The following is a 20,000-nucleotide window of genomic DNA, read 5'->3' on the forward strand; positions in this document are numbered from 1 at the left end:
AAAGTTTAATGTATACTTTTTGATTTAATAAATGGATTTAAAAATATAATTTTCATCAATTATATATATCTATAAATATATATATATATATATATATATATATATATATATATATATATATATATATATGCATATATATATATATATGCATATACATATATGAATGTATAATTAGATGATTTAAAGAAAACGTCTGTTTTTAAATCCCTTTATCGTTGCTAGTCGCTGCTTTGCTAAGCTATCTGCAGAGCCACGATTATTTGTTTAAAGTTTTTTTAATGAACATATATATATAGATGTAAAAAAAATCTTAAAAAACGGTTTTATTAAAATTCATTTGTGTGTAATGTATTTTATTAACGGTTTTATTAAATTCATTTGTGTGAAAAGTAAGTTTTAATGAAATTGGTTTGAAATGTAATTTTTTGTTTTAGCTAATAAAAATTTATAAATATGTCTCGTTTTATTTTGAAAAAACGTCTCACGTGTATCAAGAGCTTTTCGTGTAACCACAGTGTGATGACAAATAGAAGTAAGCGTTCAACTTTTACTGAAGCTATTATAGAGCGTGAAGAAAAGTATGGCGCGCTCAATTATTCACCCATCCCAGTTGCTTTGTGTAGAGGTAAGGGAGCTTATGTATGGGATGTAGATGGTCGACGTTATTATGATTTTCTTAGTGGCTATTCAGCTTTAAATCAAGGACATTGTCATCCTAAAATTATAGATGCTTTAAAAACACAAGCTGATATTCTCACTTTAACATCTAGAGCGTTTTTTAGTAATGTGCTAGGGGAGTTTGAAGAGTATGCCTCTAAATTATTTGGTTATGACCGCGTTCTTCCAATGAATAGTGGTGCAGAAGGTGGTGAAACAGCTTGTAAACTTGCGAGGAAGTGGGCTTACAAAGTAAAAGGTATTCCTGAAAATCAAGCCAGAATAATATTTGCTGAGAATAATTTTTGGGGAAGAACTCTTTCAGCATGTTCAAGCTCAACGGACCCAGACTGCAAAAACGATTATGGTCCTTATATGCCTGGTTTCTATATTGTTCCGTACAATGACATTTCAGCTTTAGAGGTACAAATCAGGTGATATTAAATGCCTGGCTTTTAATTTTATCATTCATCATAAAAACATTTCCTTTACTTGTACATAGTCCCTTTTTCCAACATATTTTGTTTCAGGAGAAGCTTAAACACCCACATACATGTGCTTTCATGGTCGAACCAATTCAAGGCGAAGCTGGAGTTATTGTTCCTGACTTTGGTTATCTTAAAAAAGTCCGCGAACTTTGTACTAAATATAACGTAAGTAAAATTTAGTTATTTACGCCGGTTTCGTATTAAAGGGAAAGGGGGTAAGTCATTGAAAACTATATTAACTAAGAAAATGTCTTTAAATGTATTTGAAAAATAACTATGCAACATAATTAACCAGCAGTTTGTTTGGGTAGTTAGAAAACCCGATCCTATTGCAATGTAAATAAATTCCGAAGTTTTTTTGCAGTTCTGAAGTGATCCCTTAACAATTTTAGACACAACACTCGGATTACTCTAAATGATAATGCCAACTTAACGTAATAAAAAATACCAATCATTGATTCGGTTTGAGGCTAAATGTATGCTGACGCTGTCATGCAATCCGTTCATACATTGGCATTGATTAACTAGATTTTGGATAAAACAAGTTTAAATAAACACTAATCAAAAGTAAAATCTTTTTTAAATCATTAAAACGTTCGATATAAAAGTAATTAAAAAAATTTAAATGGTTCTCAAATAATTTTTGATTATATTTTAACTAAATCATTCTTTTAATTTTTTAACTTTTTAACAAAAGTTTTGAAATTGTAATTTAAGTTTAAATTTTAATGAGTTTAAATTAAAATTTTATCTTGTATCTAATTAATACAAAAGGGTTTTTTTATCATAAAGTTATTAGATATTTAATGGTTAAATCGGATGTTAATTCAGTGACTTATCAAGAAAGAGCTTTTGCGCCTATTTTACTGTGTAATAAATCGTTATAGTTTATTATAGAGCCCATTGTTATTTATTAGAATATATCATACAAAAATTTATATATATATAAATTTTTGTATATTATATATAATATATATATATATATATATAAATTTTCTATATAATATATATATATATATATATATATATATATATATATATATATATATAATATATACATACATATATATATATATATATATATATATATATATATATATATATATATATATATATATATATATATATATATATATATATATATATATATATATATATATATATATATATATATGTACATATTATATATTTATATTTGTATTATATAAGTTACATATATAATTTATATATATGTATGCTATATAAATTTTTTTATAGTATCGTGAGCTTCGTTTAATAGAAAAAGTTTATTAAATTTTGATTTACCAAATTATCTAGTGAATTATTCTTATTTTTATTACAAAGACTTCTGTAAAAATTAACACCTTTGTTACAACAAACAAAAAAAAATGTCGAAACGAATAAAAAGATTAAGTAAAACGATTGATCCAATAATTCTTGATTATACTATCTTTTGAAACCTTTTTTTATAGGGACAGCCTTATGAGTAAAGCTTTTACACAACTTTGCGAGTTAAACATTTAAGTTGTTTGTGTGGTTCCAAGGCCAGAGTCGATTTTACGGAGAGAATGTCCTAACGATTCTACAAGGGGGTGTCCGGAATCGTACGAATAACAAATATTTGTGTTTATACTAATGTGAAATAAGGATTTTTTAAATAAGCGGGGTAGAAGAAAGCCTAAAAACATTTTGATTAAAAAAAAAGTTTCAATGCTAAAATAGTTAAAATTGTGTTGACAAATAAAAAATTTCAATAAAATGTATTTTTGCATTTAAAAATTACAGAATTTAAGATGTGTTTATGACCTCTCCGAAAAGTCAGCAGTTGCCTGAATCACATAGCGCGGTTTAATTTTTGCTTGTTTAGAAAAAAAAAAAAAAAATAGTAGAGATTTAAATAACAACAAAATTTTGTTGTCTATTTTAAAATGTAAATGTTTTTTTTTTATATTATATGTCAAATCTATTTTATCAAAAAGGGTCGTTTTTATGCTTAAATTTGTAAGATAGAGCGGGGTTGGTTGACATGTCACTCTGGTTAGTTGTCACAAAGTTTATTGCTAAAAATTTAGATAGGATTTAGAATTTCTAAATTGTGCAATAGAAACCTTATTTAAAAAAGACATTTTCACAGTTATTTCCATCTTTATAGCGTGTAGAAAAAAAGTCGTTTTTTATATATATATTTATTTTCTAAACGGAAATTATCTTGTGTTTTGAATTTACATTTTAAAAGTTTTTTATTCATTTGAGAAACGTTATCTATAAAAATTCTCATGAAATTCACACGCTTTTGGGTAAATTTACGGTGTCTTTCTACTAGCATGGAAGGGGTTACTTGTCACAAAATAAATGGGGATAGTTGTCACGTTTGCCTCGACTGTGCGCGTTGTTTTTTTTAAACCGCTTATTCAAATATATAATGTCATTCAAAAGTACATCACTAGCTGTATCACAGGTAGTGATGTCGTACCAATAATAGTTTGAGTGGTTTTGCTGCAATAAGTATTTACACATTAAACCCTGATATTTTTACTGATGCTGATTATTGACCTAATTATGTAGCTGATCGCCTAATCCATTCTTTACATACTGATTCAAATAAAGAAATCTACCAACCGTATTCAGTTCAACTAGACCTACCAAATAAAAGGTTTAAAGAATTTATTCAAATACCGGCTAATCAGCTAGATCACAGTTTGTAGATTTTTGACCTAACCCCAAGGAAAACACCCGGAAAAATCCTTTTGAGGGATGATAGTACATACCAATAGGAGTTCATAGCAATAAATCTTAAAATCAGGGATTACCGTCCGTGGGACTTTTTTGCGTTTAAAGTTCTAAATTTGAGTGAAAGTTAGTTTTCTTTATTTTCCGAATTCAATAATTAGTTTTACAAAAAACTTTATAAAACAAAAAATGTTCTACATAAAATTCTAAACAACTCTTATCTTATTTATATTTTCCAAAATTTGATTAGTTTTTCTTGAAAAAACATTTTTCTATAATTTTAAAATCTTCTATAAGTTCGAATATTCTTCTTCAATTTCATTGGGTTTGGCTCGTTCTCACTTGATTCTTTGACATTTTTGTTCTTTCTTGTTACCTTTCCTTTAGTTCTAGAGGAAACTGAAAAAAAAGTTTTGGATTATTCTTTGAAATCATATTTGATCTGGGTTTCCCCCCAAATTTACGTTTTTTTTTAAGATGCAACAGCAATCTGTAGCTATAACTTACGATTGACTTGCTGAGACTAGATTTTTTTGCTATTGTATTCAATGACACAAGAGAGGAGATGGTTGGAATAATCAGGATTCTCTGGATTTCTTTTGTATCTGTCCCAGAAGGGCTTGAAATTTGAGTGAAGAGCCTCAGTTGCTTGTTCGCTGAAAAGTCCTAGTCCCATATTTTTTCTCTTGATGAACTGAGGAACATGATGAAAGACAGCATGTACTTTGGGAGTAATAGAGACTGGAAGATTAATTTAGCTCTGTTTAAAGCTTTCAATTTTTGCTTCAAAATCAGGATCCAAAGTGGTTCCAAAACAAGATGTAACAACATCTTTGAACAGAGACAAAATTTGAATAAATCCATCGGCCTGTTTGAAGTGCTTTTGCTCTGCAATTTGCTTCAGGCAATCTAATCCTCTCAGCAGCTTAAGGCAATCATTTTCTTAAAATAGCCCCCATGGAATGGTTGAATAGAAAGGTGCAGTGTGGTTGGCCATTGCTTTGCATCTGGCCAAAAATCGCAGAGGTTTTTGAAGAGATGGTTGACCACACCAAGAAGTAGATGAAGCTCCATAGGTGGGATGGCTTCCAGCACAAGCATGTCATCATGAAAATCAAGCAAGGGCAGATGAACAACATTTTTGAAATCTCTCGACTTGCGAATGTCACCGCCTGATTTCATGAACTCTGCGAATTGCTTCCGAATTTGACCGAAGGTTCTTGGATGGCCACATCTGATGAGGTTTGTGTTCTCTGCCTCACACCAGCAGCAAGGGTATTTGCTACTATGTGATTGAATTCCACAGAGAATGTTAGCTTCAAATCACAGGAAATAACCAAAGAGTCTAGCAAAGACTTCTCATGGATTTTGATGAGACCAAAAATCTGCTTGACATTCTGGTAAGTTTCAGGTGTGTCTTAAGAGAGAGCAACAAGCATTTGCTGCTTGACACTTGTTGCTTTGGCTGAAGGTGGAGAAGTTAGTTTCATGCTTTTTTGAACAGGACTTTGTGGCTCCAAGTCATTCTTTTCCAGTTTAATGTGAGTGAAGCTGACCTTCAAAAATGATCCACCTCCATCTATTCCCAGCTTCAAGATGACTGAATCTCCCAAGTTTCTTGAAACTTGTACGTTGACACTGAGGTCAATGAGACTATGGCAATGCACAACCTCCCTGGTCTGGTTGTCTTCTGACAGGTTCATGCTGCTAATTGTAAAGTGGTCTGCTACTTTTTGTCCTACCTGAGCAAATTTCAAGCCAATAATGGACTCTCCAATAATGGTATAAAGCCAAGCTTTCGCATACCATTATTGGAGAGTCCAGTGTTTTGCTGAATGTGAACCATATCCTGAGTAAAAAGCAGGGTTTTGAACAGCTGTTGTGCTACTGATACCCCTCTTCGCAGTGGAATGGCTTTGCCTCCAGCTTGTTGAGTTAGACGAATTGTTCCGTTAGGAGATGAATCTTTTGAAGCAATAACTGCTGAAGCTACTAGCTCTGCGCCCTTTCCATCAGCTTCAGCAAATTTTTTCAAATTTTCATGGCGAGTCCCCGGTGTGCAGTTGTGAGGGAGTCCACGACCAATTAATGAAAGACATTTGGTGCATCTCTTTTCAACGCTCTGGTTTTCAGGCTTGATTGATTTTTCAGAGGAGTCCTCAAGTTTGTTCAGAGGATGTTGCTCCTTTCCTCTCAGTTTACCTATTTGGCAGATCAAACAATCACAAATAAGTGATGAGCGAGTTGAAGGCTTTTTTGAGATGTTCTGAAAGTTGAAAAGTGTTGGAACTTTTTTCATGGAGCCATCCAATTTTCCAAGTTGAAATCTGCAGTTGACACAAATTCCTAATGGAACCCTGTCATCATTGAAGTCTAAATCAGGTTCAATGAATTGAAGAATCTTTTCCTTTGCTGCAACTGTCAGTTCTCTATCACTTTTTTTCATGCACACAACACATACAGATTTTCTGCATTCATCATGTGTTTTTGATGCATTAGGCATTTTGGTCGTAATGAGTCAAAAGTTAAAGCTTAGTCAAGCTTTTCAAGTGCCATTTCCCAAAACAAAGCGTTGTTTTTCCGTGCGACTAGATGAGATCGTCAAAAAATCGTTTTTCAGTGTGACACGATGGTTGTAAAAGATATTTTTTCAGCGTGACATGGTAGACAAAATGCCGATTTTTTGTCTCGAATTTTGAAGGTTAAAAACGCATTTTTGTGAAAATATGAATAAGATAAGAGTTGTTTAGAATTTTATGTAGAACTTTTTTTGTTTTATAAAGTTTTTGTAAAACTAATTATTGAATTCGGAAAATAAAGAAAACTAACTTTCACTCTAATTTAGAACTTTAAACGCAAAAAAGTCCCACGGACGGTAATCCCTGATTTTAAGATTTATTGCTATGAACTCCTATTGGTATGTACTATCATCCCTCAAAAGGATTTTTCCGGGTGTTTACGTTGGGGTTAGGTCAAAAATCTACAAACTGTGAGATAGAAGCATAAAAGATCCAACACGGCCCAATTACTTCGTTAGTTTTTAAAAACTAAAGCAGGTCAAAGTTTTAAAAAAAGCAAGATAATCAAACTAAAAATTCTAAATTACATATGAATGAAAGTAAATTAAAGTTGTAGAAAGTCAAATATTGCTAAAAAAAAAAAAGCACTGACTGTTTTAAATTTATCGAAAAATGAAGAATATTTATGTATCTATTGTTTTGAATCATTTGCTTATAGCAGATCGAGAGATCAGTGGGTTCAATGTCAGCTTTACAAAAATGCACTTATGATAAATGCATACCAGGATTCCTGCAGTTTGTTTGTGAGATTTGCTCTTCTTACAACATAAATTAAAACACCTTTTTTAAAAGCACTTGTTAAAGTTGTAATTTGTGTTGTACTTTTGAAAAAAAAAAGGATCTTTTCAGCATATTACATTTTATTTTTTTTATTTTAAAACTTATTCCATGATTAAGATTATTCCATGTCTCTGGAAGTACCGCGCTCAACTTGTTTTTCCGCGCAGCGACCTTATTCGTCAAGTTTTGTGTTTCAGAGTTGGAGAGTCGAGGGAGGATTGTAACCACAATAAGTAGTCTCCTCGGCTATAGTGGCCTTAGGATGGTGAAATCATTTTTTTAAAATTGTTTTCAGAATAATCTGAAAAACTTTAGTCTCAAAGATAAACTTTAGAATTACAACAACAAAATGAAGTTTTACTCAAATTTGCATTAACTGGTTATAATCTAAACATACCAAGAAATGTGACAACCAACATCACACTTTGTGACAACCAACCCTGTGGTTGGGATTGGTTGTGACACTACAGAGGGCTTTAAAAATGATTTTACAACAAAATATATTGAAGTCAACGTCGCAAAATTGTTGCAGTAGTTACTGGAAATAGTTAAAACTGCCTTTGTTCAAAGTTTGATTTAACGAAAAATAAATAATAAGCATTCTAAAACGTAAAAAGAGTGACAACCAACCCCTCTCTCTCTCCTATCATTTCGGAAAATACTTATATAAACATTTTTAAAAGTCCTAGTTTAAATGTAAATGGTTAAATAACTTTGTTTATATTAAATGTCATGTCGATTTTATTAAAAATGTTTGTTTACATTTAAAAATATAAATATTTTAAATAAGGTTTGGGAAAACCCGGCATATTTAGACTTTACGAGGGTCCTATTCGTCTTTTTAACTAGCAATTTTAACAAGAGCATGAAATTATTTTTTGTTCTCACGCCGATTTTTAAAAATGAATTTGGTATGCGTTAAGGCAAATAAAACAACTTTTAGCCAGTTCAACGTCTAACGTAAATATATTATTCTATACTTTTATTATTATCTTAAACTACCAAATAAACTTGACATTACCTTTTTAAAAATATCACATTTTATAAAATGCATGTAAATATACTAGCAAAAATAAACTTAACTTAATTAAAATACTTGCAAGTGTTTGTGTGACAGAGCAATTATTTTTATTTAAAAAATAAAACTTTAAAAAAACTTATGCACTTAATGAATTGTCCGATAATCTAGAACGAATTCTTGTACAGAAGTTGGATGCTACAGAAAATGTTTGTTCGGAATTTGTTGATGTTGGTTTTATCGTAATTAACGCTTGATACAATTTTTCTAAATATACGGTTCTTTTTTTAGTTTTTGAAAATAATAAAATTCTTTTTTAATATTAGCTAATTTATGTCAGGAATATGGCAAAATTGGACATTTGGCACTTTCTAATATTTCATGTAGTTCTTCCTCCAGTGTTAATGGTTTCCTGTAGTATTTTCTTTATTTTCAGCTGAATACCCCTGTTCATGTGTGTTTTGTTGTTCTTCATCCACACCAAATAATCTCTTCAGTAAATCTGGTGTAAATAATTGTATTTTCTTTAAAGGCATAGTACTATTTGCAAGAGAATCTAATAGCTCTTCTATTTCTCGGTTTTTACTGCTATTTATTCGAGTTTTCATCGTCATTAATAGCTCTCTACTTAAATTACCATTGGATTCTTTTAATTTTCTTAACATAAAATCAATTGCTAATCGGGCTGTTGCAAGATTAGCATCGTCTCTGCTAAGAGCTTGAACAGTTAATTTAAATGGCTTTAGAGTATTTTCCAATTCATTTAATAATTCAATATTAATATTTTTTATTAAATACACACTTTCAATATGTTGCAGAGCTTCTTTAATGATATAAAATAATTTTAAAAAACTAGATATCATTTCGATCATTGAGTTCCAACGAGTTCTTACGTCTAAAACTAGCTGAAGTTCATTTCCTAAAACTATTTTGATCTTTTCTTGCAAAATATTATTTCTCACAGAAGAACTTTTAAAAAATTTGATAATTATACGAACAATTTTTATATTTTCTTCTACAATAAATTTGTTAATTCAACTTGTCCGTACTCTTCGACGTCACCGTCGCTCTCGTTAGAATAATAGTTTTCATCTTGATCATCATTAATATCATCTTGACCATGGTCATTTCTATCTCCATCAACGTCATCTTCATCTTGCAAGACGGTAATACTCTTCTTTTTTATATAGTACATCACAAACAGCTAAGTGTATAGTGTGATTCAAACACAAATTATAGAGACTAGGAGATTCTCGTCCAAATTTTATCATTACACTTGCACCGTCGCCGGTTGAACCAGCTATATGTTTTTAAAATTATTATTATATGTGTTTAAATGTTGTTCTACTTTTTCAACTAACTGTACAGCTGTACACGAGTTAAAAATTCTCATTAAACCCAGATTATAAACTTCAGAGTCAATTCCATGCAAATTGATATTAAGATATTTCCGAATTTTCATACTCGTCCATTCATCAAGTATTATGCTAAATCGTCGGTCTTCTTTAATTTTTTCTTGTAACAATTCTAATATTTCCAACTTCTTTTTTTCATAAAACTTATGACTATTTCGACTTTAGGAAGATAACAACTTGATTTTACTAAATTTTCACGAATAAAACTAGACTAATTGCCCTAAATAATCTTAATCTTATCTTCTTAATATATATAAAGGGCAATGTGCGTTTGTGTGTGTGTTTGTTTGTTCTCTATAGAAATCCAAACCGCCGGACCGATCTCGATGAAATTTGGCATGGGGGTAGTCCTCGAGGGGGAGAAGGTTCTTAGCTGGGTTTTGACCCCGTACCCCGATCCCCGGGGTCAAGGGGGCCCAAAAATGGCCCCCCCTGACCCCGGGGTCAGGGGGGTTTTGTGTACAGACCGGGGTCATTTTTGTGTACAGATATCAGGTAAGCCAGTTTAAATATTGGCCCGGGCAACGCCGGGTAACTCCAGCTAGTATACCATAAAGAGCGGCCATTTTAGAGACAATTTCTTCTTAAGGCTTTCTTGCGACGGAAACGAAAGTGTCGATAGTTTTAAATTGTTTGGTGCCAGAATTTTCTCCTATTTCTTCCCGTGTTGGTAAAGAAATTCCATGTTTAACTTTTAAATGTTTAATCATTGATGAAGTATTTCCATCTTTGTTTGATATTATTGTTAAACACTTATTGCATTTTCCACTTTTCAAATCGGCACATTGAGTGAAATACCCCACACTTTAGAGAGCCTCGGCATAATGGGACTGTAAAAAATGTTCCAGTAAAATTATGATAATTCACTTTTTTCCAAAAATAGTGGAATAGTTAATCAATGAAAAGTGTTTGTTTTTTTAAGTTTTTAAAATACGCGCTAAAAGAATTCACTTATTAACTTCAATCTTTCTAATTAAAAGTTTTTATATTAGCGAATGCTTTTAAAAGATTTGCTAATATAGAAACGTATTATATTAGCCAACCCTTTAAATTATTCACTTATATAAAAAAACATTCGATTAGAAAAAAATTAAGTTATGAAGTTAATTCTTTTAGTGTGTATTCGGACATACATGGAAACATACATAAACTTGAATGTCCTCAAAACATCTGTAATGTCGTGGCCAAGGTCAGCTTTAAGTTAGATTCACAAACCCTACTAATATTTTTCTAGAAAAGGTAGGGATCCAGCTAGATGACGCACCGCTGCCTACGAAACAAGGCAAAACATTCAAACGATGAGACTCGCCGAGCCTCAAACCGGGTATCGGATCCGGGTATTTACCGACAAACTCGCCGAGTCCGAGTTCGGGTACGCGGAACCGAAAAACCCTAATTTTAAATAAAGTAAAATTTTGCTGAGACTCATAAATTGAGCAGCCAGTACACACTAAAATACAAGAAAGGAAACTTTCCTCATACAAATCATTTGGAAGGTGTTTTAAAACAAACAAACAAAAAATTTATTTATAATTCAAAACAAATAGTCAAAGAAGGTAAATTATCAATAAAAGTTTGAACTTCTTTGACATAAACATCAATAGACGATAGTTAAAAGTTCCCTTTGTCCGAAAGTTCCTTGTTTTAAATTAATTATATTTTATTTGAATTCACCTCCCCAAAGCAATAAAGGCGATTTAATTCGAGGATGCTACTTTAGTTGTGGTTACAACCCTCTCTCAACTCTATAACTCCGAAACACGAACCTTTACGAACAAGGCCGTTGCGTGGAGATATCAAAATTACCAAAAAAAGGTGACGACGCCTCTGTCCAAAATACCTTCTTATTGTACACAAATATTTGCCTCTGGACGTATAACAACGTTTTTAACAACAGCTATACAAAGAAAAATTTTAAAAAACAAAATTTTGGAATAAAAAGTGACAAGTTTTACATCAAAGATAATATTTAAAGTTTGATATGTTGCATCATTTATTCTTATTATATTATCTATACTTGATTTGCTAAATAAAATTAGAAACATATTTTCAGGTATTATGGATTGCCGATGAGGTACAAACGGGATTATGCCGCACTGGAAAGTATGAGAATGTTTAAAAATAAATATTTATTGTAATTATATCAAATAGAAAATTATTTAAAACCATATTTTTGTGCTAACCTAATACTGTTTAAAACATTATTTTTGTGCTAAACTATATATCATTTAAAACTATACATTTTTTTTATTTAAGTACATTTAAAATCCCTCTGCTTAGGTTGCTTTGTGTGCAATATGAAGATGCAAGACCTGATATAGTTGTACTCGGAAAAGCTCTATCTGGAGGAACAATGCCTGTCAGTATATTTATGCATAAATTACGCATTACAACTTGCTTAATAATAAAACTTTTTTAAAAACTCGTAATTTTTTATTTATTATTTATTTTTCTCCAGATATCAGCTGTATTAGCTGACGATGAAGTCATGTTAACAATTAAACCTGGTCAAGTATAATTTTTACTATTTTATTTTTTTGGTTAAAAAACTAAAAATTATAAAATAATAATTCCTCATTTTTCTTTTAGCATGGCTCAACATTTGGTGGCAACCCTCTGGCTAGCAAAGTTGCAATAGCGTCTCTTGAGGTTACCGTAAAATTAAAAAAGATAACATCTAAACCAATAATTCTAAATGTGTTGTTGGATTATTGCTTAAACTAGATTATTTCAAAAATATTTATATAAATCATTTATATAAAAAGATCAGTTTTCAAGTAATTTTATTTTTTAGGTTTTGATTGAAGAAAAACTTGCAGAGAATTCAATGAAACTTGGTAATATTTTTAGAAAAGAGCTGTCGGCCAAACTTAATCCTAAAGTTGCCACATTAGTTCGTGGAAAAGGACTTTTAAATGCAGTCGTTGTTCCAAAAACAAAAGGTATATAACATTATCAAAAATACATTAGTAGTAAGGGCCCTGTCCTATAATACATTTAAAAAAAAAAAATTGTAAATATAACCACTTGTTGGAATCTATTTAACAAAAAAATAGACCTCTTCTTTTTGAGCAATGAAATTTTTGCACATACTTTTTTAATAATATCTTATATGTTATATATACTATTTTATATATCGTAATATTACTATAATATAGTATCAAGTTTTGTAAAATTCTTGTTTTACGTAATCGTAAAATTATGTAAAACCTTTTAGTAAACCTGTATTGTAAATTAGTTTTTTAGGTCAGGGCTAATGATAAATATATTTACATATATGCATATATATATATATATATATATATATATATATATATATATATATATATATATATATATATATATATATATATATATGCATATATATAAATATCAGTTATTTTATATTCTGGTCTATTTTTTATACTGGTCCAAGAATGCGATAAACAAATGTCTTATTCAAAAATGAATATCAAAAAATTTGCAACAAAGATTTTTTTATTTGTTTATCTTCTTTCAATATTAAGAGTACAACGCTAAATAGAAATTCTAAAAAGCTGACGAAAAATATTTATGGTTAAAAAAGTATATAAAACATTTTAATAATGTATTTCGCAAATGAAACCTAGTTCTACAATCGATTAATACAACTTTGATAAGTATAAAACAATAACAATCAATCTCATTAAAGTTGGTTGCGGAACAATGTCGAAAATATCGTTTCTAAAGAAATGTATTAAAAAGCAAGTTACTTATCATACTTAAATGTAACCAAATAAGTATTTTTAAACTTAAATGAATCAAGTATTTTTACTTATGCTTTTAACTGTTTTTTACAATAATTTGTAGGTTACATAATCTTGATATTATTATCAAGGGAGCATCAACGCAAAATTAAAATTTTGTACTTAACGACGTTTTAGTTAATTAGTAACATTTTTGTTTAGACACGCTCACAATTTACGTTATGGTAATAAACTTTAATATACTTCACATTTTTATCCTCCGTTGGGCGCGCTTGATCAAATTGATACTCGTCAATCATTTTTATCTCGTACGAGTTTTTGAGTAATGACTTAATGTTCAGCTTTTTAGTAGCTTCATTTTTTTTCTTTTTTTATTACTATATCTTAATATAATATCTGATTATATTATATCTGGTAAATACATTTTTAAATTTGCAGACATAATTTGATATTATTCAATTTATCATGGATGCATTTTTTAAAATTAAAATATCAAATTTTAATACATTGCCCCTTAAAGCGTTATTGGTAACAAAAGTCTTTATTTTTTTTAAAAGGTTAGATATAAATCTGAATTTTTGTATTTATAATTAAAACATTTTCTATTTATATTTTTAAACAATATTTTAATTTGTTCATTTTTTTTAATATGTTAGTAATTCCTCATATTTCCCTCTAAAATTAATGATAGTGTGAAATTATTCAATCTTGAAAGTTCAAAAGATATAGAGGATATTCAGAAAAATCTACTAGATGAAGAAGAAGAGGTAAAGATTAAACAAAATATTTTGGGAATGCTCAACCTGTTGTGAGAAGAAAAGTTTTCTGATAGAGATGTTCTCATAAATTAGTAATGCCTCAACTTATTTCAAGAAGTGCAAAAAAAAAAAGGCTTACAAAACCCTGTGATAGTTACACCGTTTTAGAACAATCCCAATTTTAGAACGATCGCAAAATAGCATTAGAAACGAAAATAAAGAAAAAGATGCCAGACATCCTCACAAAATAAAAAATTAACAAGGTAAAATTGTCAACAATGCCATTAACCTTTTCGTTTGACACACCTAAAAAGCTATTGCGGCAATTTCGTAAACTCTGTACCAGGTTTTGATGTTCAAAATGATATGTTAGAACATGATAACTAACATATTAAATTAATATTATATAAATGTTACACTTCTTTTAAAAGAACTCAAAAACTTTATTTTTTTATTTTTAATTTTTTTATTATATAATAAACTTTTTAAAAAAGTCACTCGAAATTTGTATCAATTTGATACAATGCGCCTTCCCGAGTTATAAAATGATTGCGCCCGACGGAGGGTTAAATACGATTAACAGCTTTGATGTCTATATTATTCTAAATCATCGAATTCTTTTGAGATTTAAAGAAATGCAATACTATCTTCTGAACAATATACGAGGGAATTGAATAATTTTTAACTTGAATAAAATCTATTTCATTTCTAAGCTATATAAAGTTATTTCTAAGCCATATAAATTTAATTTTTAACTCAATTATTTTGTAATTAAAAAAAAAAAAACTTGCGAATGACACACGAAAATCTCTACATATAAGTAGCAGTTATTTTGAACAATGGAGTAGAACCGTGTTAAATAGGTCACGCTACATCATAAATATGTTGCGCACACAGGGGATTCCTTTGTTTTTTTTTTATAATCAGCATTTAATAGCAATATACTAACACTTTAGCAATGCCGGGTTAACCTAGGCACACAGTCGCAGTTGCGCCCGATCCCGAAAAATAAAAACCCGTAAGGGGCTCCCACTTTTAAAATATAAATGGTATTTTTATATCACTACTGCAATGGGCCCAAAGATGTATAAAATTTTTAATACGTAAAATAATTAGATTTTTTTTTTTTAATTTATTTAGATTATTCACCTCCCCAAGGCCCGAGGGGGCCGCTGCGCGGAGAAACTAGGTTGAGCGCGGTACTTCCAGGGACGTGGTGGGAGTCGAAATCCGAACTTCTCGCTTACAAAGCGAGCGCTCGTACCACTACACCACTACCGCATTAGCGGTACACTACACCACTACCGCATTAGCGGATTGAGCTGGATAAGAAGGTAAATCTGTTTTTGTAGTTAGACTTATGTTTCAAATGTAACAGATTATTTGTAAACTAAGTTGGCTTTTATGGCTTCCAGTTTGCTTTTGTCATATGTATATTTTTCGTTTAACTTTTTAATGTAATTTTAATGTAAAATGCTGAAAAAGGATTATGAGCATATGACATCAGCATAATATGTGTTAAGTTATGAGCTTAAATTTAGAAACTTTTACTGCATAAGTCACTTTTAAATAAAAAACTGAACTAAATCAAACTAATATATTTTTGAATTTAGTTCAGTTTTTTAATCTCTGACCGAGGATTGCAAAAGTATAGAAGCGCAAAACTACTGCATTTATATAAAAATTTATTCACCATCCACTCGAAAAATATTTTGTTTCTTCTGCTGTTTTTTTTTCAAGATTTAAATGAGAACTTCAGACTGGATGGTAACATTGACAGTATTCTATACAGAGGTATAGACAAAGCAAACAGCTCCTTGATGAAGTCCACTGCTATTTTAGAAATATCACAATAAAAAGAAATATTACTGTTTATTAGAAACAGCAGTTAAATTATGAAAAGTATTACTGAAGGGATGTTGTGAGAAAAGTTATTGATTGCTTGAAGTTTTGTGCAGTCGAGGTCTAACTCTTAGAGATGACTCAGAATAAAAAGACGTCTTTAGTAATGGAAACTTTTTCAGGGCTTTGGAGTTTGTTTTTAAAAATTGATCCATTTCAAACTTTGACCCATTTCTTGCTAAACTTGGAAATTTCTTGCTAAACTTGGAAAACTAAGAAAATTAGGGCGGAAGAAATGTTTCATTTATTTCATTGGCAATTTTTGAGGAAATCATATTCTTGATAACAAAAAATATTCTGCAATCCATTGGTAGCAAGGCGTCTAAAATGTCTATATACTTGGTTGTTGGCTCATTACCTGACTACATCATTGATTATATCACTGATTGTTTGCTCATTACCTGACAACGTCTGGAAAATCAAGACCTGAAAGCGCAACTGAAAAATAAGAGCCAAAACATTGATTTTAGTCCTTGTGCAGCACATTCTTTAAATTTAGTTGGTATAAATTCTGTTGACAGCTGTCAGTTGGCTTTTTTGGGTTTCCTCAATGTCTGCATAATTTCTGTGCTTCTTTAACTCACAAATAGCAGATAAATTGTTCTGGTCTTGTAAGTGGTGTAGAAATTTAAAATTAAGATCAGGAAAGTTACTATCAAAAATTAAATCGGAGAAGATGGTCAGCAGGAGATATTTCTTTTCAAGTTCTATATGCAAATTAAAGTCATATTCTTATAAAGCTTTTGACAAATTTAAGTATATTCGAGTTAGAAAAATTCAATCCTAAGTTCCTTGCATGCAGTGCCGGCTGATGGCGTGTGCGAAGTGTGCAAAGCACACAGGCGGCAAATTTTAAGATCAACAGTAAATGAAAAATTGTCCAAAATATACGACGTTCTGATAAAATTTGATCATTATTAAGGGCGGCAATTTTATTTTGCACACATTAAGATATGCTTACGAGCTGGCTCTATTTGTATGGCAGGCTATTTCATAACAGCTTTGGTGCCAGGCTATTTGCGGTTGTGGTTGTAAAAGCTCTTCATTCATGACAAGTCAATCTTTGACATCAGATCTATATGAGAATAAATACTTGAAAAAACGACTCCTTCATCTGATTAAAAAGCACAAGCAATCAACCTTATTTTGCCCAGATCTGGCATTGATTTACTATTCAAAAAGGTAATGCAGGTATTAGAAAAATAGAGTCAATGATGTTCCAAAGGGTGCTAATCCATCAAACTGTCCTGAGCAGCGATTTATTGAATCTTACTGGGAAATTGTGAAGGGAATATCGAGGAAAAGAGGAAAATGTGCAAATAGTGTTAAAAATTTTCGAGATTTTTGGATTAATGCTACAAAAAGAGTAGCGCAAAGTAAATTTGTTTAGATGATGGTGGTACTTTACAAAAAATTAAATTACTTGCTCAATTTATTATTGCTGAAATAAAAAATAATTATGTAAGCATCATTATATAAAAAAAAAGTCATTACAATTGATTAGGTGGTGTTTGGTAAAACTCAATTTAAAATTGTCCAAACTTCTACCGATCATGGTAGTAGTATCAAAATTCAAGATAAAAGTGCAGATTTAGCTCTTGGTGTGCTATTCCTTTAATTTTTTTTTGAATATCTGAAGTTTGTTGAAGTGAAGTTTGTGAAGATTTTCTTTACATTCCGGAATGTTCTTGAAGGTTCTAGGCATTATTTCTAAGCAGTACAAGCATGAAAGTACAAGAAAGAATATGTGCAAAGTAGGAGTTGGAAAAAATACATAGTTTTATCAAAATTTTCAATACTTTGCAATAAAAAAATAAAAATATCCAACCTCAAGCCATTCGGAAGTTAGCCTTCAAAAAACGTTTACCAGTAATATTTTTAAAATCAATCGCAAATCCCATTTGTGTTCCTCTTTCTATTCTGTTTAATTGTCAATTTTAAAAAATGTCATACCTGCTATCTGGTAAACCGCTAATGTATGCCCCATCTCAAGAAAGAAAACCGATCTTTAACAGCAAACTATAGACCTATTTCTATGACGTGCATTGCTTGTAAAGTTATGGAGTCAATCGTTGCGGAATGCCTTTCAAATTACTTACTAATTAATAAGTTTATTTATATTCATCAATGCGGCTTTTTAAAGCGTAGATCTACCTGTACGCAGATGTTGGGAAACTTAAATGAGTGGACCACTGCTGCCAATTACAACAACATTGTTGATTTTTTATATATAGCAGGGGGGCTAGACACCCTCTACTCCGTCTTCCCCCCCCCCCCCACCCCCCTCTTTCCTCTTCGGGACGGCTCTGATTAGACTTTATATATAGAAAGCTTTTGATTCTGTAACTCACTCTAAATTACTGCTCAAACTTCATACCTGTGGTATTAGTATTAATAATGTCAAAATATGACAATTCATGATCCATGTCTTGATATTAACTTCTCGACTTACCTTGTCATTTTTTCTACCCATAATTTCATATAACCAATCTTTGCCGTTTCTAACATTTTCAAAAAGAAATGTTTGCTTTGTAAGCTCAAGATAATTAATAGCCAAAGTTTTTTACTTTTTATTTTGTTAAACAGTATCCTCCGTATCTGTGTAACTCAAAATACGCCACAATCCGTTTAATACAGATTTACTCTATTAAAAAACCACGCTTTTTAATTTTTAACTATTGTAATTTATCTATTACTGCAAGAAATGTTTAGTTTATACTGATATGATACCAGTTAAGCCTTTCTGTCTGTTCAGATATCAACCTCTGCAAATTAGTCTGTCTTTTCAAGTATGATACCTAAACACAGTTTATTTTATTCCTAAAACTTTGGGACAGTTGGAATCAAGTTCATCATTATTTTTGCCATGCTTTATAATAGTTTCATTTTTTAGAAACTCTTATAGAGTTTTACCAGTAATCATGACGTCAGTGATTTTATTTAAATAGTGAAAAAACGATGTTAGTTAGATAAAATAAATATCAACCCTGTATAAAATTTCAGATTAAATTAAGTTGATAACTATTTCATAAAACTAACATCATTTACAACAACAACAACAACAATTTATTAACTTCTTTTCACGTGGTCACTATTTTAAAAAAAGACGTGAATATATTCCAAATTGTCTTCCATAGTAGGGTGTTTTCCATGCTCACAGTATATATATATTGAATGTATTTTTTCGGCTACAACTATAATTTAATAATACAATAATAGTAATAATAACTTAAATTAAAACTTAACCAGTTTTATAGTTTGTCAATTATAAATAATTTATCTAACTAACATCATTAATGATGTGTTTCTAGATTTTTACACCATTAATGATGTTTTTCTAGATTTTTACCAGGAGACAGGTTCGGATTAAGGACGAGGCAGATAAGACATTTGCTCTAGACTGACGAAGATAAGTGTATCCCCGAGATCTGATCATTGAGAAAAACGAAAAAAACGCTATTTTAAAGCTATGAAAAAAAATTCAATTAAATGAAATATAAAATTAAAATTAAATACAGTTTTGGATGATTTTTCGCCGGACTTTTTTCGATTAAAAAAAAAAAAAATTTAAGAATATGAAGTTTCGAGAGACTACAGAGAAACTGGAATAATAAAATGTGCGAGGTTTTTTGATGAAGGTGAAGTCACACAGTGGGCCAATCAGTGGACATTGCTCAAAAATTAGTTTTATCAAAATAAATTTAGCTTAATTGTTATTGAAAGCCAAATTAATTTTCAGTTCATTAAAAAAATATTATTTTAAAAACATGATTTGTTCAGAAACTATATTAGTTTGAATAACATAAATTTTGATGCAAAAGATTGATGATAGATATAAATAAGATATAAAAGTCATTTTTGGCTATATATTAGAATAAATGTCACTATATAAGTTGTGCTAATGTGATAAATTGTATGTAGAAACAACCTTACACTGCAAGTTATGGA

At 30.3% G+C, this 20,000-nt stretch overlaps 2 protein-coding genes across 2 annotated transcripts in view; both read left to right on the forward strand.

The window, feature by feature from the left end:
- LOC105850929 (ADP-ribosylation factor-like protein 3) overlaps positions 1-49 on the forward strand; it is a 24,470-nt gene extending 24,421 nt beyond the window's left edge. The window contains exon 8 of the mRNA XM_065792044.1: positions 1-49. This exon is cut by the window's left edge and continues 344 nt beyond it. The gene's annotated coding sequence lies outside the window, so the exon portion shown is untranslated.
- A 349-nt stretch (positions 50-398) lies between these two features.
- Positions 399-20,000, forward strand: part of LOC136077859 (ornithine aminotransferase, mitochondrial-like) — a 21,681-nt gene continuing 2,079 nt past the window's right edge. Inside the window, exons 1-7 of the mRNA XM_065792043.1 lie at positions 399-1,080; positions 1,188-1,310; positions 11,721-11,770; positions 11,948-12,026; positions 12,126-12,179; positions 12,257-12,316; positions 12,462-12,609. Coding sequence (XP_065648115.1) covers positions 454-1,080; positions 1,188-1,310; positions 11,721-11,770; positions 11,948-12,026; positions 12,126-12,179; positions 12,257-12,316; positions 12,462-12,609 — 1,141 coding nt within the window. The 5' untranslated portion in view covers positions 399-453. The remainder of the gene's footprint in view (positions 1,081-1,187; positions 1,311-11,720; positions 11,771-11,947; positions 12,027-12,125; positions 12,180-12,256; positions 12,317-12,461; positions 12,610-20,000) is intronic.

The sequence above is a fragment of the Hydra vulgaris genome, chromosome 03 (assembly GCF_038396675.1).
Source record: "Hydra vulgaris chromosome 03, alternate assembly HydraT2T_AEP".
In the NCBI taxonomy this organism is placed as follows: Eukaryota; Metazoa; Cnidaria; class Hydrozoa; order Anthoathecata; family Hydridae; genus Hydra; species Hydra vulgaris.